Here is a 20,002-nt window from a genome sequence, read left to right as displayed (position 1 = left end):
CCCCGCGATTTTCAAGACTGACCCTATAATTTGTCATTTCATGGGCTTCCAGTTTCTCTACTTCTGCTCAGTGCGGAGTCCTTCAAGCAGAGACTCACAAATGACAAACCTCACCCCACCACCTAACTGAGGGAACCTGAGTGTAACCAGGCCTGCGAGTCGGACCGAGCTCCTGAGTCGGAGTGCGGGCTGGGACCGGGAGGAGGTGTTAGGACTCCTCCTCCCCACCCTAGTCCGCAACTTCCCCGCCCCAGTCAACTACTTCAGGCCTCTTAGCGCCTTTCTGTCGCCGGCCCGCCCTTCCACCGGGTGTCGGAGCGGGCGCAGGAGGCGGGCCCAGCGCTGACGGGCTGCGCCTCCGCAGCCAGAGGGAGGAGGGCGGGAAGGCGGGCGGGGGAGGAGGAGGAGGCGGGGACTACGCCGGGCGGTAGCTGGCGCCGAACGCGGTGGGAGAGGAGAGGGTACCCGGCTGGCTCTCCTGGCGGCCTCTGCCCGAATCTCGGCGCCGCATCCCTGCGCCTCTCCCGCCCTTGTCTCCGGCTCCGCGGCCCGGGCACAGCGGAGGTGGCGGCGCCGTGGGCCACCGGTAGGTTGCACGGGGACGGCGGTTCCGCCTGCAACCTTTTGTGCTGTAGAAAAGGTGGTGGTGATGGGTGGGTGGTTTGGGGGGTGCCCCAGTCACCGAGTCCCGGTGCCAGCCCCAGTCGCGGCACCGCCCCTTCCTCCCTGCCTCGTGTCGGGGCCGGGCGCGCGGTGTCCGCCCGGTGCTGGGGAACCCCGGGCGGGCGGGCCTCCGGGATAGGCGGCGGGTCGGCCCCAGGGGCGCCGGGCCTTGGCGGGCCGGTCCTTGGGCGCCAGAGCAGGAGGCTGGGGTCTGGTGAACTGGGTGGGGCCCTTGCGGGGTGCGGGGAGCCCGCGGCTGCTTGGCACAGGGGTGGGGCCGGAGACGCCGTGAGTGTGCAGCGCGTGTGAGTGTGCGGGGGCGTGCGCCCCCGTGTGCGCGCGGCGTGCGCTCGCCGGGGAGGTGCGGGGACTCGGCGAGCCGGAGCGCCTCTCCCGCGGTGCGGCGGTGCGGAAGTCGGGGCGCGTTGGCGCGCACGCTAGTTCCTCCGCCAGCGTGCCCGCACCGCGGGGCAGCTGGCCTCGGGGCCCCATTGAGAAGTAGCTCTTTCCCGGGCCTGCTGCGCCTCTGGCCGCACGCCCCGGCCGCGCGCCGGGTGCGACTGCCCCGGCCAGATAGCGCCTGGGGGCGAGCCCTAACGGGCTTATCTCGTCGGCCCTCTTCTCTCGAGCTGATCCGGGGGGTGAGGCCGCTCTCTAGCCCGCAGCCCGCGCCCGTTGCGCTTCTGCCGGTGCGGCGGGGGCGGACGGACCGACCGTGCCCGGGGGCGCGCGTGTAGATTCGGGCCGAGTGCTGGCCAGAAGCGAAAGCGGCAGATTTGTCGCTGGGCATCTCCGCCCTCTCCCCACCTGTCGCGGGTGGACTTTGGGGCGGGTGGTAAGCAGAGGAAAGGGGTTTCCAGGCGGGCGGCAGTCACACGTTGAGCGGGCGGCCCCATTGTGAAGCTGCCAAACTCTCTCTAGTGGTGGAATCTGCGAATCTGCCAGCTAGGCGATGAAGGGAATGATGGCCCCGTCCCTTTCCCCTTGCAAATGTTCCACATCCTTAGGATCTTCCTGCTTCTCCGCCCGCAGCAGTTGGCACCTGGGTGGGTTAGTTATCTCTGCCCAGCCAAGATGCTGAGAGGGTTATGTGTATGATTGTAGTGCGCAGGTAAAACTGGGGCTGGGAACTTTCTCACCATTTGAGGAAGAATAGAGGTAGTAGCGTTTTATTGCATGCTCGCTACTCCTAGCTGAAAAGAGCAATTCTTGCACAATTCTGACGTTACTGGAACTCTTTATTTTATATTGTTTTTCTGAGATGAGCTACCCTACAATTTAGAGTTGTTAGTTGTTTTATGTATTTTTTTTTAACCCTGTAGAGGAAGTTACACACTAATAGAGATAGAAATGATCTCTTCGCAAAGTTTATCTTCTCAGTGATTTCAAAATACAGTATTGGTTATTATTGCAGAAGTTTTGGGTACTTTATTAATTCAAGACCATGATTTATGCTTACACAATTATGTTTAATGAATTTTGCATAGATTTTGGTGTTTCTGTCATGTGGCTGTGTATGCATTATAAACTTAATAAAATGACGAGGGTGAAATGTTAGGATTAATGAACCCGTAGAGCTCTTGATTTGATAAGAGCAGTGTATACAGTATGCTTCTGTCAACATTCTAGTTAATTAATTGCAGGTGAGACTGTTTAATAGTGACAACACCAGGACAAAAGATATACAGGGTATTTATTGACCTTGCATCATGGTCAGTGAATTTGTTTCCTTTGTATAATTTTGTATCCTTTGGAGAGCTCTTATACACCCTTTGAAGTATTTAGTGTGGTGGGAGTAATAAAACTTTATATGCAGGGTTGAAATTTGCTTTGCTGTTGCTGATTTATATCCTTTGGGAGAAAAAAATCAGGTCTTTTCCTCCAGAGAGAACTCTTGATTCTGTCACCAGCCTATCAAAATAAGTTCCTGGGTTTAAGCTTTCATGTGGAAGGTTAGCCAATTCCACCGTGTGCACCTGTCCCATTTTGGTTATGTTTTCCTCAGAGGCAGATTTCTTGTAAAGACTGCATGTAGATCTGCAGTTCCAGTTACTGCCAGTCATATTTGTAGTGAAACCAGTTTTTTTTTTTTTTTTTTTTCCCTAAAAGTGAAGGGTGACTTTACATAATAGTGAGACAACATTGGTAATCTAGCTTCAATTTCTACTAGCAGAAATAGAGGGAAAATGGATGCTGCACTTTCAGGGGGTTGCTATTAAAAGAACTGATAGTAGGAAGAGAAACACCTTTTTTTTTTTTTTCCTTTGGTCTTACTGAACTGATTATGGGTTGTCTTACCCCCTTGGTGAGGTTAATGATTTGTTTGTAAGGTCAGGGATGGTGTATGGTTTCAGAAATGTCACACCCTGCTCAATAACTCTTCTTAAAATTGTTGATGATTTAGTTTTTATGAGTTACAAATGGAAAAGTGAGATTGAAGTAATCTCTACGAGGAACATGTAGAGTAGGGTAGGTACAGCTAAGCATTTTGTTCTTAACTGTGTGTGTTGTAACTTTAGCAGTTAAACCATTTTATTTCTGCTCAGTGTTCTGTTACTTGAGAGATGTTTTGGTCCTTGTCTTTTTTATTTTTAGAGTAATCTTTGAGACTAGTGGTTGCAAAATATTTTCATTAGTCTGAATGCAACGTTTACCTATTTTTTTCACTTGCTTTTTTAATGTTACTGATCTCTCCTTGAATAGCTACTCTGAGAAATATTGCCTGTTTTCATTTTTTTCTTTGTGTGTTGGATCTAGAATTAGAACCCATAACTTCTACTCTACCATTTTTCTTTGCCTAAAATTTATCTTGTTTTCTATAATATACTCTTTAATGATTAGTGGGATTTATTTACCAAAATTCACAAGGGCTATTTGCTGGCCTCCGTACTTATAACCATATGATTTGGAAGTGATAGATTTTAATTTCTTCTTCTAAAAAAAAAAACAACAAACCTCTTTATAAAAGTAGACTCCATGGTAGAGCCCAACATAGGGCTTGAACCCACAACCCTGAGATCAATACCTGAGCTGAAATTAAGAGTCAGACCCTTGACTGACTGAGCCATCCAGGTGCCCCTAATTTTTATTTATTTATTTTTTCTTCCAAATTTTTATTTAAATTCTAGTTAGTTAATATAGTGTAGTATTGGTTTCAGGAGTAGAATTTAATAATTCATCACTTATATATAATGCCCAGTGCTCAACATAACTGGTGTCTTCTTCACTACCCATCACCCATCTAGCCCATCCCCCACCACCTCCCTCTGTTAACACTGTTTGTTCTCCATTATTTTTTTTTTTTTTCTTACTGCTATTTTATTAGTAGATCTGTGCTGAAGTCTGATACTTATGGCTTTTTTGTACATAGGGATTTTGTGTGGGCTTGAACATTTCCCTGTAGCGCTTTCTGTATTTGGGGGAAAAACACTGCCTTCTCTGGGTTCCCAGTACCATTCAAGTGTACTCTTCTATGTTTTAGATTTCCTTGTGTTTCCATGTCTGTCTGTCTTTCGTTCTTTCCTTGTCTCCAGCTTCACTTTTTGTATTTGCCCCAGTGCCTGTACAATGCTGGGATATAATAAAACTCAAGAAATATTGTTGCATGACAGAATGAGTGAATGAATAATTGAGCAGCTGAGTGGATACACCCAAATAAATACTCCTCAGATCTGTGTGGGAAGCCACCGTGCAAGCAGAAGGGTCTTTTTTCCTTACTTCCCCCTCCCCAGTCTTTTAATTCATTACCTTTTCATTGTTAAATATTATTTTTGAGTAGGATAACAGTATAATTGCCCAACAGGGACACTTTGGAGTGATAAAGGGGGTGCTATAAATAATTATGCCACATTACTGGCTGTGAACTGAGACATATGGCCTCCCTACTTTTGAAGGACATTCTTCTTTATTTACCTGTTTTGATATCTATCACCCTGCCTGAGAAATTTGACACACTTCCTAGTTAATGTTTGCAAACTTTCCTATTTGCAGAAGCTTCATTAGCAGTCATATGTTGGGTGTCTTTTGCTTAGTCACTCATGGCTTCCCTATCCAGAGGCCTGCGGGAAGACCTTGGCCATGCTGACTTTATCCTATTTTTATTGCTTCCAGCATAATGTCACGGGGTTTTCTGCTCATTTCAGCTGTTTGTAGCTGGAAGCATTATATAGTCTAGCCTCTGCTCTATTTACGTCTGTCTGTTTTTCTGCATAGCGTTTAGTATATCTTGTAAGCCTTTCACATGAGTTCTTTTCCTTCTTGCTGACTGTCTTGGAGAGGAGATCTGTTGATACCTTGCCAAGCCTTCATGGTCAAAGCATTGGCCAGAATCAGTTGCAAGTGTTAGGGATTTATAGATTTTTAAAGTATTCTAAAAATGTTATTCAATCTAAAACTTCATTCTAGATTTAAAAGCAGGGGAACCTTAAAGTGATTGTCTACTCTTGCCCTGGAGCTAAAGTGGAAATTTAGGAAATAGTTGGTACTTTCATAGTAAACAAAGTATATTAATTCATCATCCCTATTCTGCCAGTGTCCGTGGGCTTTGGAGTCAGACTGGTAGACGTTCAGATTCTTGTTCTGACTCTCAAATAGTGTATTACTTGGTCAAATACTTTAAAGTGGGGGTGGTATTTTCTCCTTGAAATTGCTTATTTCTCCTATAAATTGCTTATAGCTTTTGGCATAGAGAAGGTGTTCAAAAATATTGGTTTCTTTTTATTAAAAATCCAGTTCTTTGGGAACTTTCATATTACATTACATACAATCTTAATTGTTTCTACAGGACATGGGATAAAGCCCTTTCTTTAGTTTTTCTCCTTCTTCTTTTTCTTTTAACTAGATTCCTTTATAGGCAATCTCTTCAAGAAGACACATTCTTATACTAGTGTCTGGTCTCATCTTTTCATTCTTCTCTTCTTCATCATCTTTATTCTCTTCCTCTTAGTCCCTGTGCACAGATAGCAGGTGGTTATACACACAGAACTAAGCAGAGTCAGAAATGAGGAAAAAATGAGACAGGGAATGGAGCTCCTTCACCTTAGTTTCGCCTGGGTGGCTCCCTTGGACTCTGTGTTTGTATTCTATTTCTGGCTTGGCACGACCCTAATAGGGATAATCAGTTACTACACTTTGTTTACTATGAAATTACTGACCATTTCCTAGACTTCCACATCAGCTCCCGGGCAGGAGTTGGATAATTACTTTAAGGCTCTCTGTTTTCAAATCCAGAATGAAGTTTTAGGTTGGTTTTTCTTTTACTCTTGAAAAAACTGTTGGAAAATATATTTTTTCATGCATTTAAAAGCTTGAAAAGAAGCACATATCACCAAATACGTGATACAAATTACATGATAGCTTGAATGAGATTTTACAGTGTTTTCTAAAACTAGTTTGTTTTTTTTCTTAAAGATTTTATTTATTTATTTGACAGAGAGTTCACAAGTAGTCAGAGAGGCAGGCAGGGAGAGAGGGGGGAAGCAGGCTCCTCGCTGAGCAGAGAGCCCGATGCGGGGCTTGATCCCAGGAGCCTGAGACCATGACCTGAGCCGAAGGCAGAGGCTTAACCCACTCAGCCACCCAGGTGCCCCTAAAACTAGTTTTTGTTTAGAATTAAAACACGTCCAGATTTTTCTAATGTTCCTGCTCCTAGGTTTTCTATCTAAATTTCCAAAAGTCTAAATGAAATGGATCTCACTCCGTGATAGAGGTAGCCCTGAAAAATGAAGTGGAAATGTCTCTCTGTATTTGGCCTCCAACCACATAACCAGCCAGGATTGCTTGATAACGGTTTGTCCTCCCTTAGGATTTATGCTTTTCAAGTATCTTGTGCGCTCCTCTCGGAGAAGGGGTCCAGGATTTAGATGGACTTTGTAGAGGACTCCGGTATGTGCCTCTCCATCCTCCCATTTTCAAGTTGGAAATAACACGAGAACTAGTAGCTAAAAGCACCTCCTTCTAATCACTTCGCAAGTGAGGCAATAAAGCTTTAAAATAAAGTGCCTCTCCACACATTTGAAATAGAATTCCATTTACAGAAATTAATTTACATTTTTCAGGAACATGGTTGTTGTGTAAAAAGCTGTCCATCCGGGCTTACCACTGAGCAGAGGCCACGTGTATAGAAAGCAAGGTCGGTGGGCCTCGGAGTCAGGCAAACCGGGGTTCAGTTCCTGCCTGACTCTCAGATAGCATTGCTTGATGGAACACTTTGCAGGGGGGATGGTACCCCCCCACCCTGCAGAGTCGGGGTTAAGATGAAGCCACAGAACTGGCCCCTAGCTTTGGCATGCGGGAGGGGATAAAAAATACGAGTTTCTTTTTAAATTTCCATCCCCACTAAAATCCATTTACTTGAATAAGAAATCAACTCGAACTTTGTAACAGTAGTATTGGGGACATTTCCAAGAGTGGGTATATTAGGTTAAAAAAAAAAAGTATTATCAGGCAACAGTTTTTTGCCGCGTTACAGTTCACTTTATGTAAAAACCAGAGGCTCCCTGGTGGGCAAGAAGCAAGTCTTCCTCCTGCAGGTGCCTTGGCTAGGTCTTGGTGCATTCACTCCTTCCAGTTTGCAAAGTTCAAGAGGCAGATCCCTTTAACTCAGTAAACGATGCATTTCCTTTGGATGCAACTCTTCAGTAGTGGTAAGGAAAGTAATAAGGTGACAAGTCCTTGCCTTCTCCCTTGCCGTTTGCTTTGGCTGTGAGGGCTTGTTTTCAGTGAAGCCACTCTTGGGGGTCCTGTGCACCTGTGCTGGTGAAATGAATCCACTCAGCCCACTGGAGGCTCCCTGGCCCCAGGTTAGACACAGCAACAGGAACCCAACCACCAAAGAAATCTTCACGGGTGGGTGGGACTTTGGGGAGTTTTCTTGACCTCAAGAAATTCACCCAGTTAACAAGAAAGATAGGAGATAAAGACAGATGCTCTTTTACATTACCTCCCCAGGAAAGGGAGAGGCCTAGAGGAGATGCTCGAAATCTTAAGCAATGTGGAAACTCTATAAAGAAGTGGTGTTCTCTTAAAAAGAAAGAAAGAAAGAAAGAAAGAAAGAAAGGGAAAGGAAAGGAAAGGAAAGGAAAGGAAAGGAAAGAAAGAGAAAGAAAGAAAGAAAGAAAGAAAGAAAGAAAGAAAGAAAGAAAGAAAGTTTTCCAAGGCCTTTCCAACCATTTGCCTCAGAGCGGTCTTATGAAGGATTTTTATTGTTGCTATTTTACGGCTATGATGAGTAGACAGCAAAAATTAATTGCATAATAATAACATCACACATCTCTAAAGGGCTTTACAACGTGCAGAACACGTTCCCCTGACTCCTCCTCAAAGCGGCTTTATGAGGGAGGAAGAATGGTATCGTCCTCATTCTCAATATTGCTCTTTATACAAGGTCAGGACACAAAGTTCTTAGCCAGGCCATGAATAGGACCTGTTCTTTTAACCCTAGCCTCATCATCATTTTTTCATAGGCTACTGTGAATTTGAGTACACGAAGAGCGCTAGGATGATGGAGCTAACATTTAACCCCCAAATTTGTGTGTCTGTATTTAGTCCAGTTAGCTGCTCTTAGTCTCGAGGTAGAATTTCAGCAGCAGAATACAGAGGAATAAACATGATAAAATGGTTGAAGTTCAGTTTAGCTAAACAAAGTCAGTTTGCTTTAATAAAAGGAATTAATATTGCGTCCTCTATAACCTGTACCTGATGTTAGTTACCTCCTGCTAGTTTCTTCCTGTGTTGCAGTTAGAAGTGTTCTAATTGCTTTGTAAGTTGTGTTACTTGTTAAATTAAAGGTTTATTTTTAAATTCCATGTTTAGTATCTGGAGTAGAGCAGAAGAAATATTATGCCTGTGTTCCCTTGGGACTCATTGGACATTCTACAGTGACATCTTCTGGGATTTAGTCTGGTGAGTTAAATTTTGCTTTTTCTTTTTGTTAACCCATTGTATGAACATATCATCATGTGTTTTAAGGACTACATAAACAGGTGAATGTGAAATGTCGAGATACGATTGCAAGTATATATACTACAGTAATGAAATTTTTAATAATGGGAACTGAAATTATTGCAGATTGCTAACTTTATTATCTTGAAGTGTTTGCCTTATTGATTGGGGTTTTTCCTTATTCCTGTGAGATAAAGGAGATTTTTGGAATAATACTTAAGAATAGAGTAGTTAAGAGGTAATTGCTCTGATTTCAGGGAAATTTTAGTAAAACATTAATCCCTAGAGATGGGCAAAATAATTTGCAAAAAGTTCTTGTTGTATATGGTCATACGTTATTAAAGAAAGGCATACAGGTGACTGAAAGGACCATCAGTTTCACTTGGTCATACAGAAGTTCACTGCAAGTGTGACCTTCCTTTTATTACACCATCAATTTCAACTTGTTAAAATTAACGCAGTGCTGTTATCTTTTCGTTGTCTTTTTTCAGTGCGTCGTCTTTGTATCTATGCCAATGCAGTTATCCATGTGACTCCATGTGTTTGAAGGTGAAAAGAATTTAATAATTATCTTTGTAGCTTTTTAGAATTTTAAAAAGTATACTAATGTGAGTTCATTGGTGCTTTGATATCTCATTATACTTGGGCAAGATCTTTATAGGTCCTTGCTTTGAATTCGAGTGGTCAGAATCCTTGGGGGGTGGAAATACTCGGGGGAAAAAAATTCTGGAAAAACTTCTGGTTTCATAATAAGTGATCTCCAAATTAACCGTCAGCAGCAGAATGATTCAAAAGAATGTTGGGGAAAACCAGACACTTTTGTTTCATTAGTTAGATACAGTATGCCAGATTTATGACAATGCATTTTTAAAACATTGGGAAAACAGAATCATTACTAAATTTTAAGTTTTGAGGAAAAAAAGCAAGATGTTTGAAAACTCAAAGTACAAAATACTTTTAGAGGATATTGAGTAAGAAATAATGTGGCTGAGTTAACTCATCTAATTTAAATAAAACACAAAACTGGGAGTAGTGAGTGGAAGTTACAGGAATGTGTGTGTGTGGGTCTGTGTGTATCTTTCTCTTCAGAGGCACATGTGTAGTTATGTATACATAATTATGGATATAGTTATATATTAAATACAAGGACAGTCTAGCATAGCTGCAAAGGTGAAATGAACCAACTTGAGAGGTAATGAGTTACCTGTCATTGGAGGTGTTCAAACATAGACTGAACAACCATTAAGATGCCTTGTGATTCTGAGATCTGATAATTTGAAGAATTTTAAAATTAGGAGGATGTTCAAAAACTTGGAAGTATGTGACAGGCTTCTTTTATTTTAATTTAATATTTTTTTTATTTTTTGAAGTCAGACTTCAAATTGAAGTATAATTTGTATATAGTAAAAATCACCCTTTTGTATAGTTTGATGAGTTTTGATAAATGTACCCAGCTGTGGAATGCCCATTATAGTCTATATATAGACTATTTTAATCACTCCTCCCCAAGGTTCCCTGTGCCCCTTTGTAGTTTTATCCCCACCTCCCAACCTTGACCTTTTGCACTTGTTGATTGATTACTGTCCCTTTAGTTTTCCAGAATGTCATATAAGTAGAATCACACATATGTAGCATTTTCTATCTGCTGCTTTCACTCTTGTAATCTTAGTTTGCTCCTTTTTGTTACTGAAATGTATTCCATAGTATGATTGGTCACTCTTTCTTTTTCCATTTCCCTGTTGATGGATGTTTGGATTGTTCTAGTTTTTGGTGATTATGAATAAAACTGTTAAAAGTATTCATGTTCAGGTCTTTATGTGAATATACATTTTCATTTTCCCTAGGTAAATACCTACAGTAGTGTAGGTGGGTTTTTAAATAACATTTATTTAACTGTGTCAGAAATTGCCAAACTGTTTTCCAAAGGGCTGTATCTGATACAGGCTTCTAAGAAGCTGAAGTAGCTGTAGCAAAGTGTGTGCACACCAAGGGGCCTGATTCTCATTCAGCACAGGTTTATTTTTATTTTATATCCAGTTTCAACATGTTTGATCAGCACATGCTTTTTAAGTCCACAGTGGATTAGACCCAGTAAGCTAGAAGGCATTAGGGATAGGTTGTTACAATTTCAAGTAGCAGGAAATGTATCCACTAGTAGTACAGTAATGACTGATCTAAAACAAAGCAAAACAAAAAAGGCACGGACTTAGAGGAGTGAAATTCTTCTGTCTGATAAGTTCTGTCTGACAAGTTCCCAAACACGTCTGCAGAGTAGAATGTCCTGGAGATGTTTTTGAAAAGTTCAGAGCCTACGCTGTGCCCCATAGGACTTCAAACATAGACCTGAGGTAGAGCACAGGCTTCGTAGTTTTTGAAGTTCCTTGGATGCTCTTTGCATGTGTACAAGTTGAGGAGCCGTGTACCCCACACATAGCATGATGAAGTTGCCAGTGTCAGGAAACTGGGACTGCCTATCCCGCCCTGGGCAAGCCCCTGCCTTCATGGCTTCAGTGACCTCTTCCTCATGATCAGAAGTTCTGCATAGGTGAAATCCAAGATGATGCTGGCACCGAAACTAAGTGGTTCTAGATATTGCTAGACTGACAGTAGTCATGCTTGGGAGGCTCCATTTGCCAAGAGCCGGCTCTATTCCAAATGGATCATTTCTTGAAAAGGATTTTGTTCGCACGGTGACATTTTTGTTCTGTATATTTAGACGGTTATATATGTTTTCTCTTAAATGGAATTGCTGTGTGTTACTAAAAACGGTTCAAGCATATGGGATAATTTTTTTGATTACTGATGGTGACTTTTTTTTTGATAAGCCTGATTTAAAAAAAAAAAATATTCCCAGAATGCAGTACATCTCAAAAAGAATTCTTTGTAAGGCAATTGTGAAACTTCTCAGCTATTTTCAGAGCTGGTCTGAGGAGCTGAGGCACCTTGGTTATATTTTTTAAATGCTCCTTGTGCCAAATGCTTGGGAAGTTGGACCTTTTGGGGAGTGTTCAGAGCTGAGCAGATTTTACACCGATGATGGTCTTTTGAGTGTGCTCATCTCTGTGTACCAGGGTCCCCTACACATTTGTTGTACATTGGACCTGTTGGCATTAGTTGCAGACAGAATTCATAATGGCATGCCATATCCATGTTTTAAAAATAATGTGCTGTGTACATTTTTCTAGCAGATACTGAGGTACTACCTTGTCTAGCCTGGTTGAGTTTTGAATCCTCCCACATTTCAAAGAAACACACTGGCCCCTATGAACACAGGTCTTTCACGTTTTGTAAGTCTATGTCAGTACCTTTGTTACGGATTAGACTGTGAAGGAATTTGATCCTGAAGACCCTTAGGTGGCGGTTAAAAAAAAATCATATATGTTCCTGTAACTTGCTTAGGAGACTCAAGTTTTAGAAGTATTCGTCAACTACAAGTTGAGTTTCCTATTCTCTGTTGTATTTTTTGTTGTAGACTCTTCTATGAAAAGAAATTTTGCTGCTTCTGTTATTACAATAACAACACTTTTCGGCTTTCTGTTTCCAGTTTTTATTTTTGCTTTAAACTGCATATGAAAAGCATTAATGGAATCAATAAGGTTGTCATTGCTCTGTGATTTCTAGTGCTCAGCAGTTCCTAAGTTAGCCTGGTGCCTGGTTTCCCGGTTCATGTTTATTTTTACTGGTGCGGTGGGAGTGGCTGCCTGTTGCACATACCTGCAGTATTTGTAAGAGTTCTTTGTAATCTTTTATCTTGGCAGTAGGCATTTATGAGGCATAGTTTATTTTAGGATAGGAAATAAAATGCTTCATCATGAATGGTTTATTAAGGAATAATAAATCTATATGATAAAATATGAAGAATATTCTGATCACAGTGCATCTCCAGTTGTAGTCATGGTAGCCATGTTTCCTGATCACTGCTTTTATTAATTTCTCATTATTTATTTTTTTACAGAGAGAGCAAGTGAGTGGGGTGGATGGGATGTTGAGGGCAGAGGTGGAGAGAGAGTCTTAAGCAGACACCACACCCAGCATGGAGCCCGACTCGGGGCTTGATCCCATGACCCTGAGATCATGACCTGAGCTAAAATCAAGAGTTGGTTGTTTAACTGACTGAGCCACCATGCATCCCTGATCTAGAAATTTTACTGTGTGAAAAAGTATCTCCATCTTTAGTATCACTGCCTTTTTTTTTTTTTTTTTTTGTAGAATTATGGAATTAGAAAGTAGCTCAACTTCATTTTCAGATGTGCTCCTATACTACTTCTCATTTAAGAGGTCACCTGGGGAAGTTGATCCTATAACAACTCCCAGGGCCTTAGTCCAGTCTTTAAATCCAGTCAGGAAATTCTCAGGAATTTAATAGCATAAGAAGTTTGCTTTCAGTGAGTCGCATTGAAGAGTGGAGGGCATACTGCTTGGTCAGCATTTCACCTAGCTAAAAACAAAATATTTGCCAGTCCGTGTTCTCTTTTCTGAAACGGGCCGCCACCTAGCTTTCTCATTGGTGCATGCTAGGCGCTCTTTAGAAGGGCAATCAATATGTAAATAAAAAGTTTTTTTAAAAAATCTAAGCAGTTTGCAAGAGTCAGGTTGTGCACCATGGACATTCCTACATGAATATCAAGATCTGAAGAGGTTCTCATACGTTCAACAATACACTGAAGAAACCAACGAAACCACCTCACAGAGCTGTTATTTTTGAGACTCTCTTACTGTTTGGAGCAGAAGTACTGATGTTTTTGTTGCTAAAACATGCGAGCACTTTTCCAGAATTTACAGTCGTTCATCAGAAGTTCAGTAGGTTGCAGTGATCTATGTAACATTTAAGACAAGTGTTCTTATGTTCCAGGACCATGAGACTGTAATTCAGAAACCTGACGTAGAGTGTTGACCTTAGTTCCTAGGCCGCATACCTGTTAGAGTGTATTGGAAGTGGTTGTGTCTTTAAGTTGCTGCTTAAGTGGTGTCTTCTAACAGGGGGTGTGTTGTTTACCTCAGCAAAAATGGCAGGTTTCTTACACCAGGCTGCTGGGTTGGAATTTCCAGAGCTCTTAGATCACATCGGTTTCTTTTGTTTGACCATCAGAGTGAAATCACTGTCTGTCAGGTATGTGCCTGAAGATCCTGTTAGGTAGTTTTGGCCAACCCACGTGGTGGTTTTTATGATGTTATGGCTGCTGGAAACTGAAGCCGCAGTGTTACTCATCTCTTTGTATTGTCCTGGTAGCTGTTTCATGTCCCATCCAATGTCACCTTTATAGATCACTTCACTCACTGTCTTTAGTTTTCTCATTTTCTAGGTGCTTATTTTCTAGATAATAGATACTTTTCTGCCCTTTTCTCTCAAGCCTTTGCGTCCTAACGAAGGTTTGTTCCTCTTCCCTTGCTTAGCAATTTTTATCCCTCAGAGGCACAGATGACTTTCAGCCTGGCCTCTGAATTATTACCCGAACCCTGATGGGTGGAGTGTGCATGCTTGGATTGGGGCAAGTTTGTAATGCACAGAATGAGAACACAGGAAGATGGCTGCTGTGGTGTGTGGATTGTCATGGATTCCCAGATTTGGAAGGGACCTAGACCAAGGGTGTCACCTCATGTGGACTGCCTGCTTGAGTGTCATCACCTGGGTCATTCTTACGTGGGGTACCCATTTGCGTGTGTGCTCCGTTTCCTGCACAGCCCTGGTTCTTTGAGCCTCACTGGCCCTCCTCTCCTTGTCTTTCAGAATGGACTATTAGAGATACACTTAACGCCCGTAGCTCCCTGTCAGGTTCCGTAACTTGGAGGCCTTGGATCTGACCTCCTGGGCTCCTTCTGGGTATCTAGAATTAGTGAGAAAGGAAGTATTAGATTAGTATGTCATTTGGCTTAGCGGAAACATTTGTTTATTCAGTATAAGGTTTGACAAAGCTCAGGCCCTCTGAAGTGTATCAGATAAGAAATCTTCAGGTTTCTGTATGCTTATCAAAGTAGCTGATAGTCCTCCTAACAGAGAAATAAATTACACAATCAAATAAAAATTTACTTCATACATGATATAATAAAGCTAATTACTTTAAATCTGAAAGGGTTGAGGGGGCTACAGTATTTTGATTAAATTAAATTTGGAACTACACAGACTAAAGTTTAGAGCAAAAAGTAAGTAAAAGCTCTGTGGATCCCTTTGGCATTTGCTCTATCCCAGGACTCAGTTTTCAGCTGTGTTCTAGATGTAGATGTAGTGAGGATAGGATGGTGTCTGGGGACTTCTTCATAGTCTTGGTTATTTCCTCATAAAGGAAAGAATAGCATGCAAGTGAGGGAATAAGGCTCCTTTTTTTTTTTTTTTTAAAGCTTTAGAATTGCTTGGATTTAAAATGAATACCCAAACTTTGGGAAATGCTTCAACCAGGAAAAGGTTATTTGTTTCACAAAAGCATTTATAAGAATCATTTCACATAACAGTCTCTTCCAATAAATTCTTTATCTTAAAATTAGTTACTATTTGACATCATTTTGGTTGGCAACCTGAGATACTTAAAAAATTGTGTTTTCTACTCCATACTGATGATCAAGTAGAAATAAAAAGTTTCTCTGAAAAGATATTGACACTCAGTTTCCCTTAGTGCTTTTTTTATTTTCCAAAATTTGACTTATTTGCAGCTTCCTAGAAACCTGGCCATTTTGCGTGGTACTTCTTTTCAGTGGGGCTTTCCAAAATATATAGTGTCATCATCATGATGAATAATATCAGCATTCATTGAGAATTATTCTGCCATTTATTAAACTATTCAAAAGTGCAGGGTCTTAGGTATTGTAAAATAAAGTAACGGGTAAATCAGTGGCCTATTTTCTCAAATAGAGTGCATCTGATATTTTATATATGCTTAATACTAAAAGTGACCTGATTTATTGGATTTAGGGTTTCTTTTTAAACTAGGAAATGGTTTGCTGTAAATAATTCACTGGGGACACCAGAGGAAGCACATTTGCAACATTTGGGGAACTTAAGACTGATACCTCCATACCTTCAAAACATTTCTTTAGGCCTGTGTTGGAACCTTTGCAGAAATCGATCGGTTTTCATCTTTCATTATACGCCCCTTAAACACGTTTGGAAAAAAAAAAAAAAGTGTAGGTGTGAAGAGCTCAGCGCTTATTTTAAATTAAATGATGGAAAATGTAAAGATGCCAGTTTTCAAGTTGGGAGTCTTTGGTGGATTCTTGTGGCGCCGTGTAGGATATTTTTATTTGCCTCACGTTGAGATCTGTATTTGATTTGCTTACTACCACATCAAAGAATAAAGCTTGCGTGATTGAACGGAGTGCCTCCTGTAGGGAAGGACTGTTTTCTGTTTTCTTCTCCATCTGAACCTTTTCGTCGTCCTCCAGACTTTAAGCTGCCTCCACGTTTGTGAAGGTAGAGAAGTCATAGTCTTTATTTTACTTTTTTTAAGATTTTTATTTATTTATTTGATACACACAGATCACAAGTAGGCAGAGAGGCAGGCAGAGAAAGAGGAGGAAGCAGGATCCCTGCTGAGCAGAGAGCCGGATGCGGGGCTCCATCCCAGGACCCTGAGATCATGACCTGAGCCGAAGGCAGAGGGCTTAACCCACTGAGCCACCCAGGCACCCAGAAGTCATAGTCATTTTAATGCCTGCTCTGGAGTGCATTATAGACACAGATAAACATCTGGCAGCTGGACAGTGGCCGCCTTTCAGGCCGGTGTTCTTTCGTGCTCCCCGAGCCGTCTAAACCGCTCCAGCTTGGCCCGAGGGTCTGTGCACGACGCCGTTACGATCTGAGTCTGTTTGCTTTCAGGAGTGTGCCGCCTGGTGCCTACCATGGAAGTCGATGTCAACGGAGAGTCCAGAAGCACCCTGGCCACGCTGCCCCTGCCGGTGGCCGAGGCGAGCTCCCCGGGCAAGGCGGAAGCGGAGAAGCCCCGCTGCTCCAGCACGCCGTGCTCGCCCATGCGCCGGACTGTGTCGGGCTACCAGATCCTGCACATGGACTCCAACTACTTGGTTGGCTTCACCACTGGCGAGGAACTCCTGAAGTTAGCCCAGAAGTGCACGGGAAGTGAAGAGGGTAAGGGAGAAGCTGTGCCTTCCTTGCGCTCCAAGCAGCTGGACGCAGGACTCGCGCGTTCCTCCCGTTTGTACAAAACCAGAAGTCGGTACTACCAGCCCTACGAGATCCCGGCGGTGAACGGCAGGAGGCGAAGGCGGATGCCCAGCTCAGGAGACAAGTGCACTAAATCTTTACCTTACGAACCTTACAAGGCCCTCCACGGGCCTCTGCCCCTTTGTCTTCTTAAAGGTAAGAGGGCTCACTCCAAATCTCTGGACTACCTCAATCTAGATAAAATGAGCATCAAGGAGCCAGCGGACACAGAAGTGCTCCAGTACCAGCTCCAGCACCTCACCCTCCGAGGGGACCGTGTGTTTGCCAGGAATAACACATGAGCCAGGGGCAGAGAGTACCGACCAGTGTAGGTCAGCATCCGCTTGGCTGGGAAAACCCACTGTCGTTCTCTGTACAGGACTCCTTCACATTATAGATGGTTATATCAGCTCAGTGTTCCTGGAACCTAAAAATTGTCTGGATCAAAATTTGAATACAGGAATGAAATCACAGGTACTTGGGGGGAAATCATTCTAGAGCACGCCACTGCAAAGAAAACAGAATGTCAGCCATTAGTTTGAATAGCTTTTGAGCTAGGGGGAAAAAAGGCTGTGGTACAGCGATGCCATCTTTATGATTCGGACACTCAAATTGGGAATGTTATCTGCTTGGTTGTTGCTGACTTGGTATGATTCATTAGAAATTTATATCTTTAAGTACTCAAGTACTTCTTTAATCTCTGTATTTTACTATACGATGTATGTAATGATTTGTTTTATGAAATTTAGAACTTGAACATTGCTGAATTGGACCACTTTTTATTTTTAAATATTGAGTTTAAATATTTTATAACTGGTTTTGCACTGAAAAATTTAACATTTCAGATTGACAAGAGAATAATCTTTCTTCACTTGCCTCAATAATACTGTTGAGCAGTGGATTTTTTTATTTCCGCATGGAAAGTTATGGATCTCTATGGCTGTAAAATATTTCTTTATAGCATTATTAAAGTGTGTCTTAATACAATTAAATTTGGGATACAAAGTATTTATTTTACAATGGGAGGGGGGAAACTTTTCCAGAAAGTTTCCAATATGAAGTTTTCATAAGTTAAAAAAAGGTTCCTTAGTGCTTACGTTCTAAGTTAAAAATTCATCTGGAACTTTAAAATAGAGAGGATTCTTTTAATTGCGGATGATAGGCATAATACTGTTTGCATCTGAATGTTCTGTAAGTGAATGAAACTTTTAGTAGAAGGACTCATGATTTCTACTATCGAATGCTTAAACTAAGTATGGAGTGATACCATTCAGCATGGCATCCAGGTCATTCTAGTTTTAGTTCTGTGCAGCTCAAGCGCTCGTTGAAATTCCAGTTTCTAGGATTAGTGTGGGAGCCTAAAGTGCTTCTGCAGTTTTAATGGGTTAATCCTGGATTACTTAACAATTTGTGTCAATTGCACTGGTTTAATTTGTTGCTAAAGGAATAACGCCCTGGCTTTAGTAACAAATACAGCTCAACTATTCTTGAATATATTTTGAGAAAAATGTATGTAACTTAACCTTTTGTAAAAGTTTCTATTTCTTTTTTTTCTTTTTTGACTCTTGAAGGTGCAATTTATTACCGAATTGGCATTTCTGGCAGCATAGAACTGCTTATTTTAAATTTTAGTTTGGGGGCTGTGAGTTTCTTAGGTGTTAGCAGTCTTGCTTATAAAATAAGAACACCTTTTATTAACGAGTGGGTCATTCTTGGCGCAGATATGACTTTCCTTTAATGAATGGCAAACTCTGTTTAGAGCAGAATAAGTATTAGAAAACCCGAGGAACTCTTAATCAACATTTATTAGACTTTCACTGAGGCAAACCGTGTGAAAGCGCCTTGGGGAAATTGACCCCTATCTTACTGAATTGATCAGATTTCTTGGTGGGCTGGAAATTTTCAGCTGTTGTATATTTTAAAGTAAATTGCACCTTTGTAACATAATTGTATTGACGAATGATCACTAAGATTAACTATCTATACAGTCATTAGTTTGACAAGAAATAGAATCCTGTCAGATGCCAAAGAGTTGGGATTTTTACGTTTAATGATTAAACATCGTTATTTATTGATGATTTACCCTGTGGAACTGTATTATTTCTAACTATGAAATAAAAGGGTGATGTAAACACACATCGTTGTGTGGTGCTTTAAACAAGGTCCATCATCTACAGGCTAGTTACTGTTCAGGAATTGCGCCTAAGGACTTATTTTTAGGCCCCATTTTTGTAAAAAAAAAAAAAAAATTATTTTTGGTGCTCATTTGCATTTTAGGGTAAAGGATATATTCATGGCAATGGTATGTATTCAGTCCATGAGAAAACACGGCTGTGTACCTATGAGATCTGTCCCCTGCCCATGCACCTAAGTACTTTGTTGAGCTAAATAAAAATGTGTAGCTCTTTTGTTTTGTTTTGTTTTTACTTAAAGACATGTGAACCTCAGTGGGGAAAATGAAGGGGTTGGAAGTTCAAGATATGTCATGTGAGCAATGATCTGGTTGGTAAAGAGAAATAGTTTTGAGTTTGGTTTCCTAGAAAGTGAGTTCTGAAACTCTGGGTCTGTAGTTTACAAAGTGTGTTTGGAGAGCTCCTTCTTTCAACCTTGCTTTCTCTGCACTCTGTGATCTTGTTGTGCTCCTATAGTGAGTAGTAGCCCATGGAAAAAAAAGGGGGGGCGGGTTGGCTTGGATCTCTTTTCGCTGGAGGAAAAAGAAATCCCCTTCTTCAGACTTTTGACATGGTTTATACTTTTGAACTCTCCCCCCACCGTTTTTTTTTTTTCAATTTAATATTTCCTACTAAACAGGGCACACTTGCCTGGAAGACACTTGATGCTATCTATCCTACAGTGCCTGACTTTCAATAAATGGCAGTACCACCACACTTCATATATATTTTTTTTTCTTTTTTGCAAAAATACCATGTTTTTGAGGCTCTGTTGATGTTTAAGGTGGCAGTAGGATTTCCCTCTTCTGCCAATCTGAGGTGAGCTGTGTTTGCGTCTCCGACTTCCCCTTGGCTGTGTTTGCTCCTCTGGTCACAGGGCTCCTGGAGTCAGCAGTCAGGGAGGAAAAGACAGGGGGGGATAGATCGAAATGTAAACTGGTACAGACCTTCCAGACTCTGGCTCAGCGAGGCTCCTGTTCCAGGCTGTTGCCTTATGTCATGTGATGCCCATGTGTGTGTACCTTTTTCCTTCCCTGAGATAAGTAATTTAAATGATTTCAGTATTTGGGATTTG

General features: G+C 41.7%; 1 protein-coding gene across 4 annotated transcripts; it reads left to right on the top strand.

Moving 5' to 3' along the window:
- Positions 1–408: 408 nt before the first annotated feature.
- MACIR (macrophage immunometabolism regulator) lies at positions 409–19,163 on the top strand. Of its 4 annotated transcripts, XM_032845384.1 has the most exons (4): positions 409–586; positions 8,476–8,565; positions 9,096–9,153; positions 16,412–19,163. In XM_032845384.1, exon 4 carries the CDS (start codon positions 16,435–16,437, stop codon positions 17,056–17,058), a length of 624 nt encoding a protein of 207 aa, XP_032701275.1. In that variant the 5' UTR covers positions 409–586; positions 8,476–8,565; positions 9,096–9,153; positions 16,412–16,434; the 3' UTR covers positions 17,059–19,163. The 4 variants fall into 4 exon arrangements, with proteins under 4 accessions (XP_032701275.1, XP_032701248.1, XP_032701266.1 ...); XM_032845357.1 differs by lacking the exon at positions 9,096–9,153; XM_032845375.1 differs by lacking the exons at positions 409–586; positions 9,096–9,153 and adding an exon at positions 1,629–1,748.
- The last annotated feature ends 839 nt before the right edge of the window (positions 19,164–20,002 follow it).

This window comes from Lontra canadensis, unplaced genomic scaffold (assembly GCF_010015895.1).
Source record: "Lontra canadensis isolate GAN:19392208 unplaced genomic scaffold, GSC_riverotter_1.0 scaffold4, whole genome shotgun sequence".
NCBI lineage: Eukaryota > Metazoa > Chordata > Mammalia > Carnivora > Mustelidae > Lontra > Lontra canadensis.
This window is presented reverse-complemented; position numbering and strand designations above follow the sequence as displayed.

What these genes read in the sequence shown, in the direction of transcription:
- MACIR (XM_032845357.1), top strand. Translation starts at nt 16,435, where the DNA reads ATGGAAGTCGATGTCAACGGAGAGTCCAGAAGCACCCTGGCCACGCTG.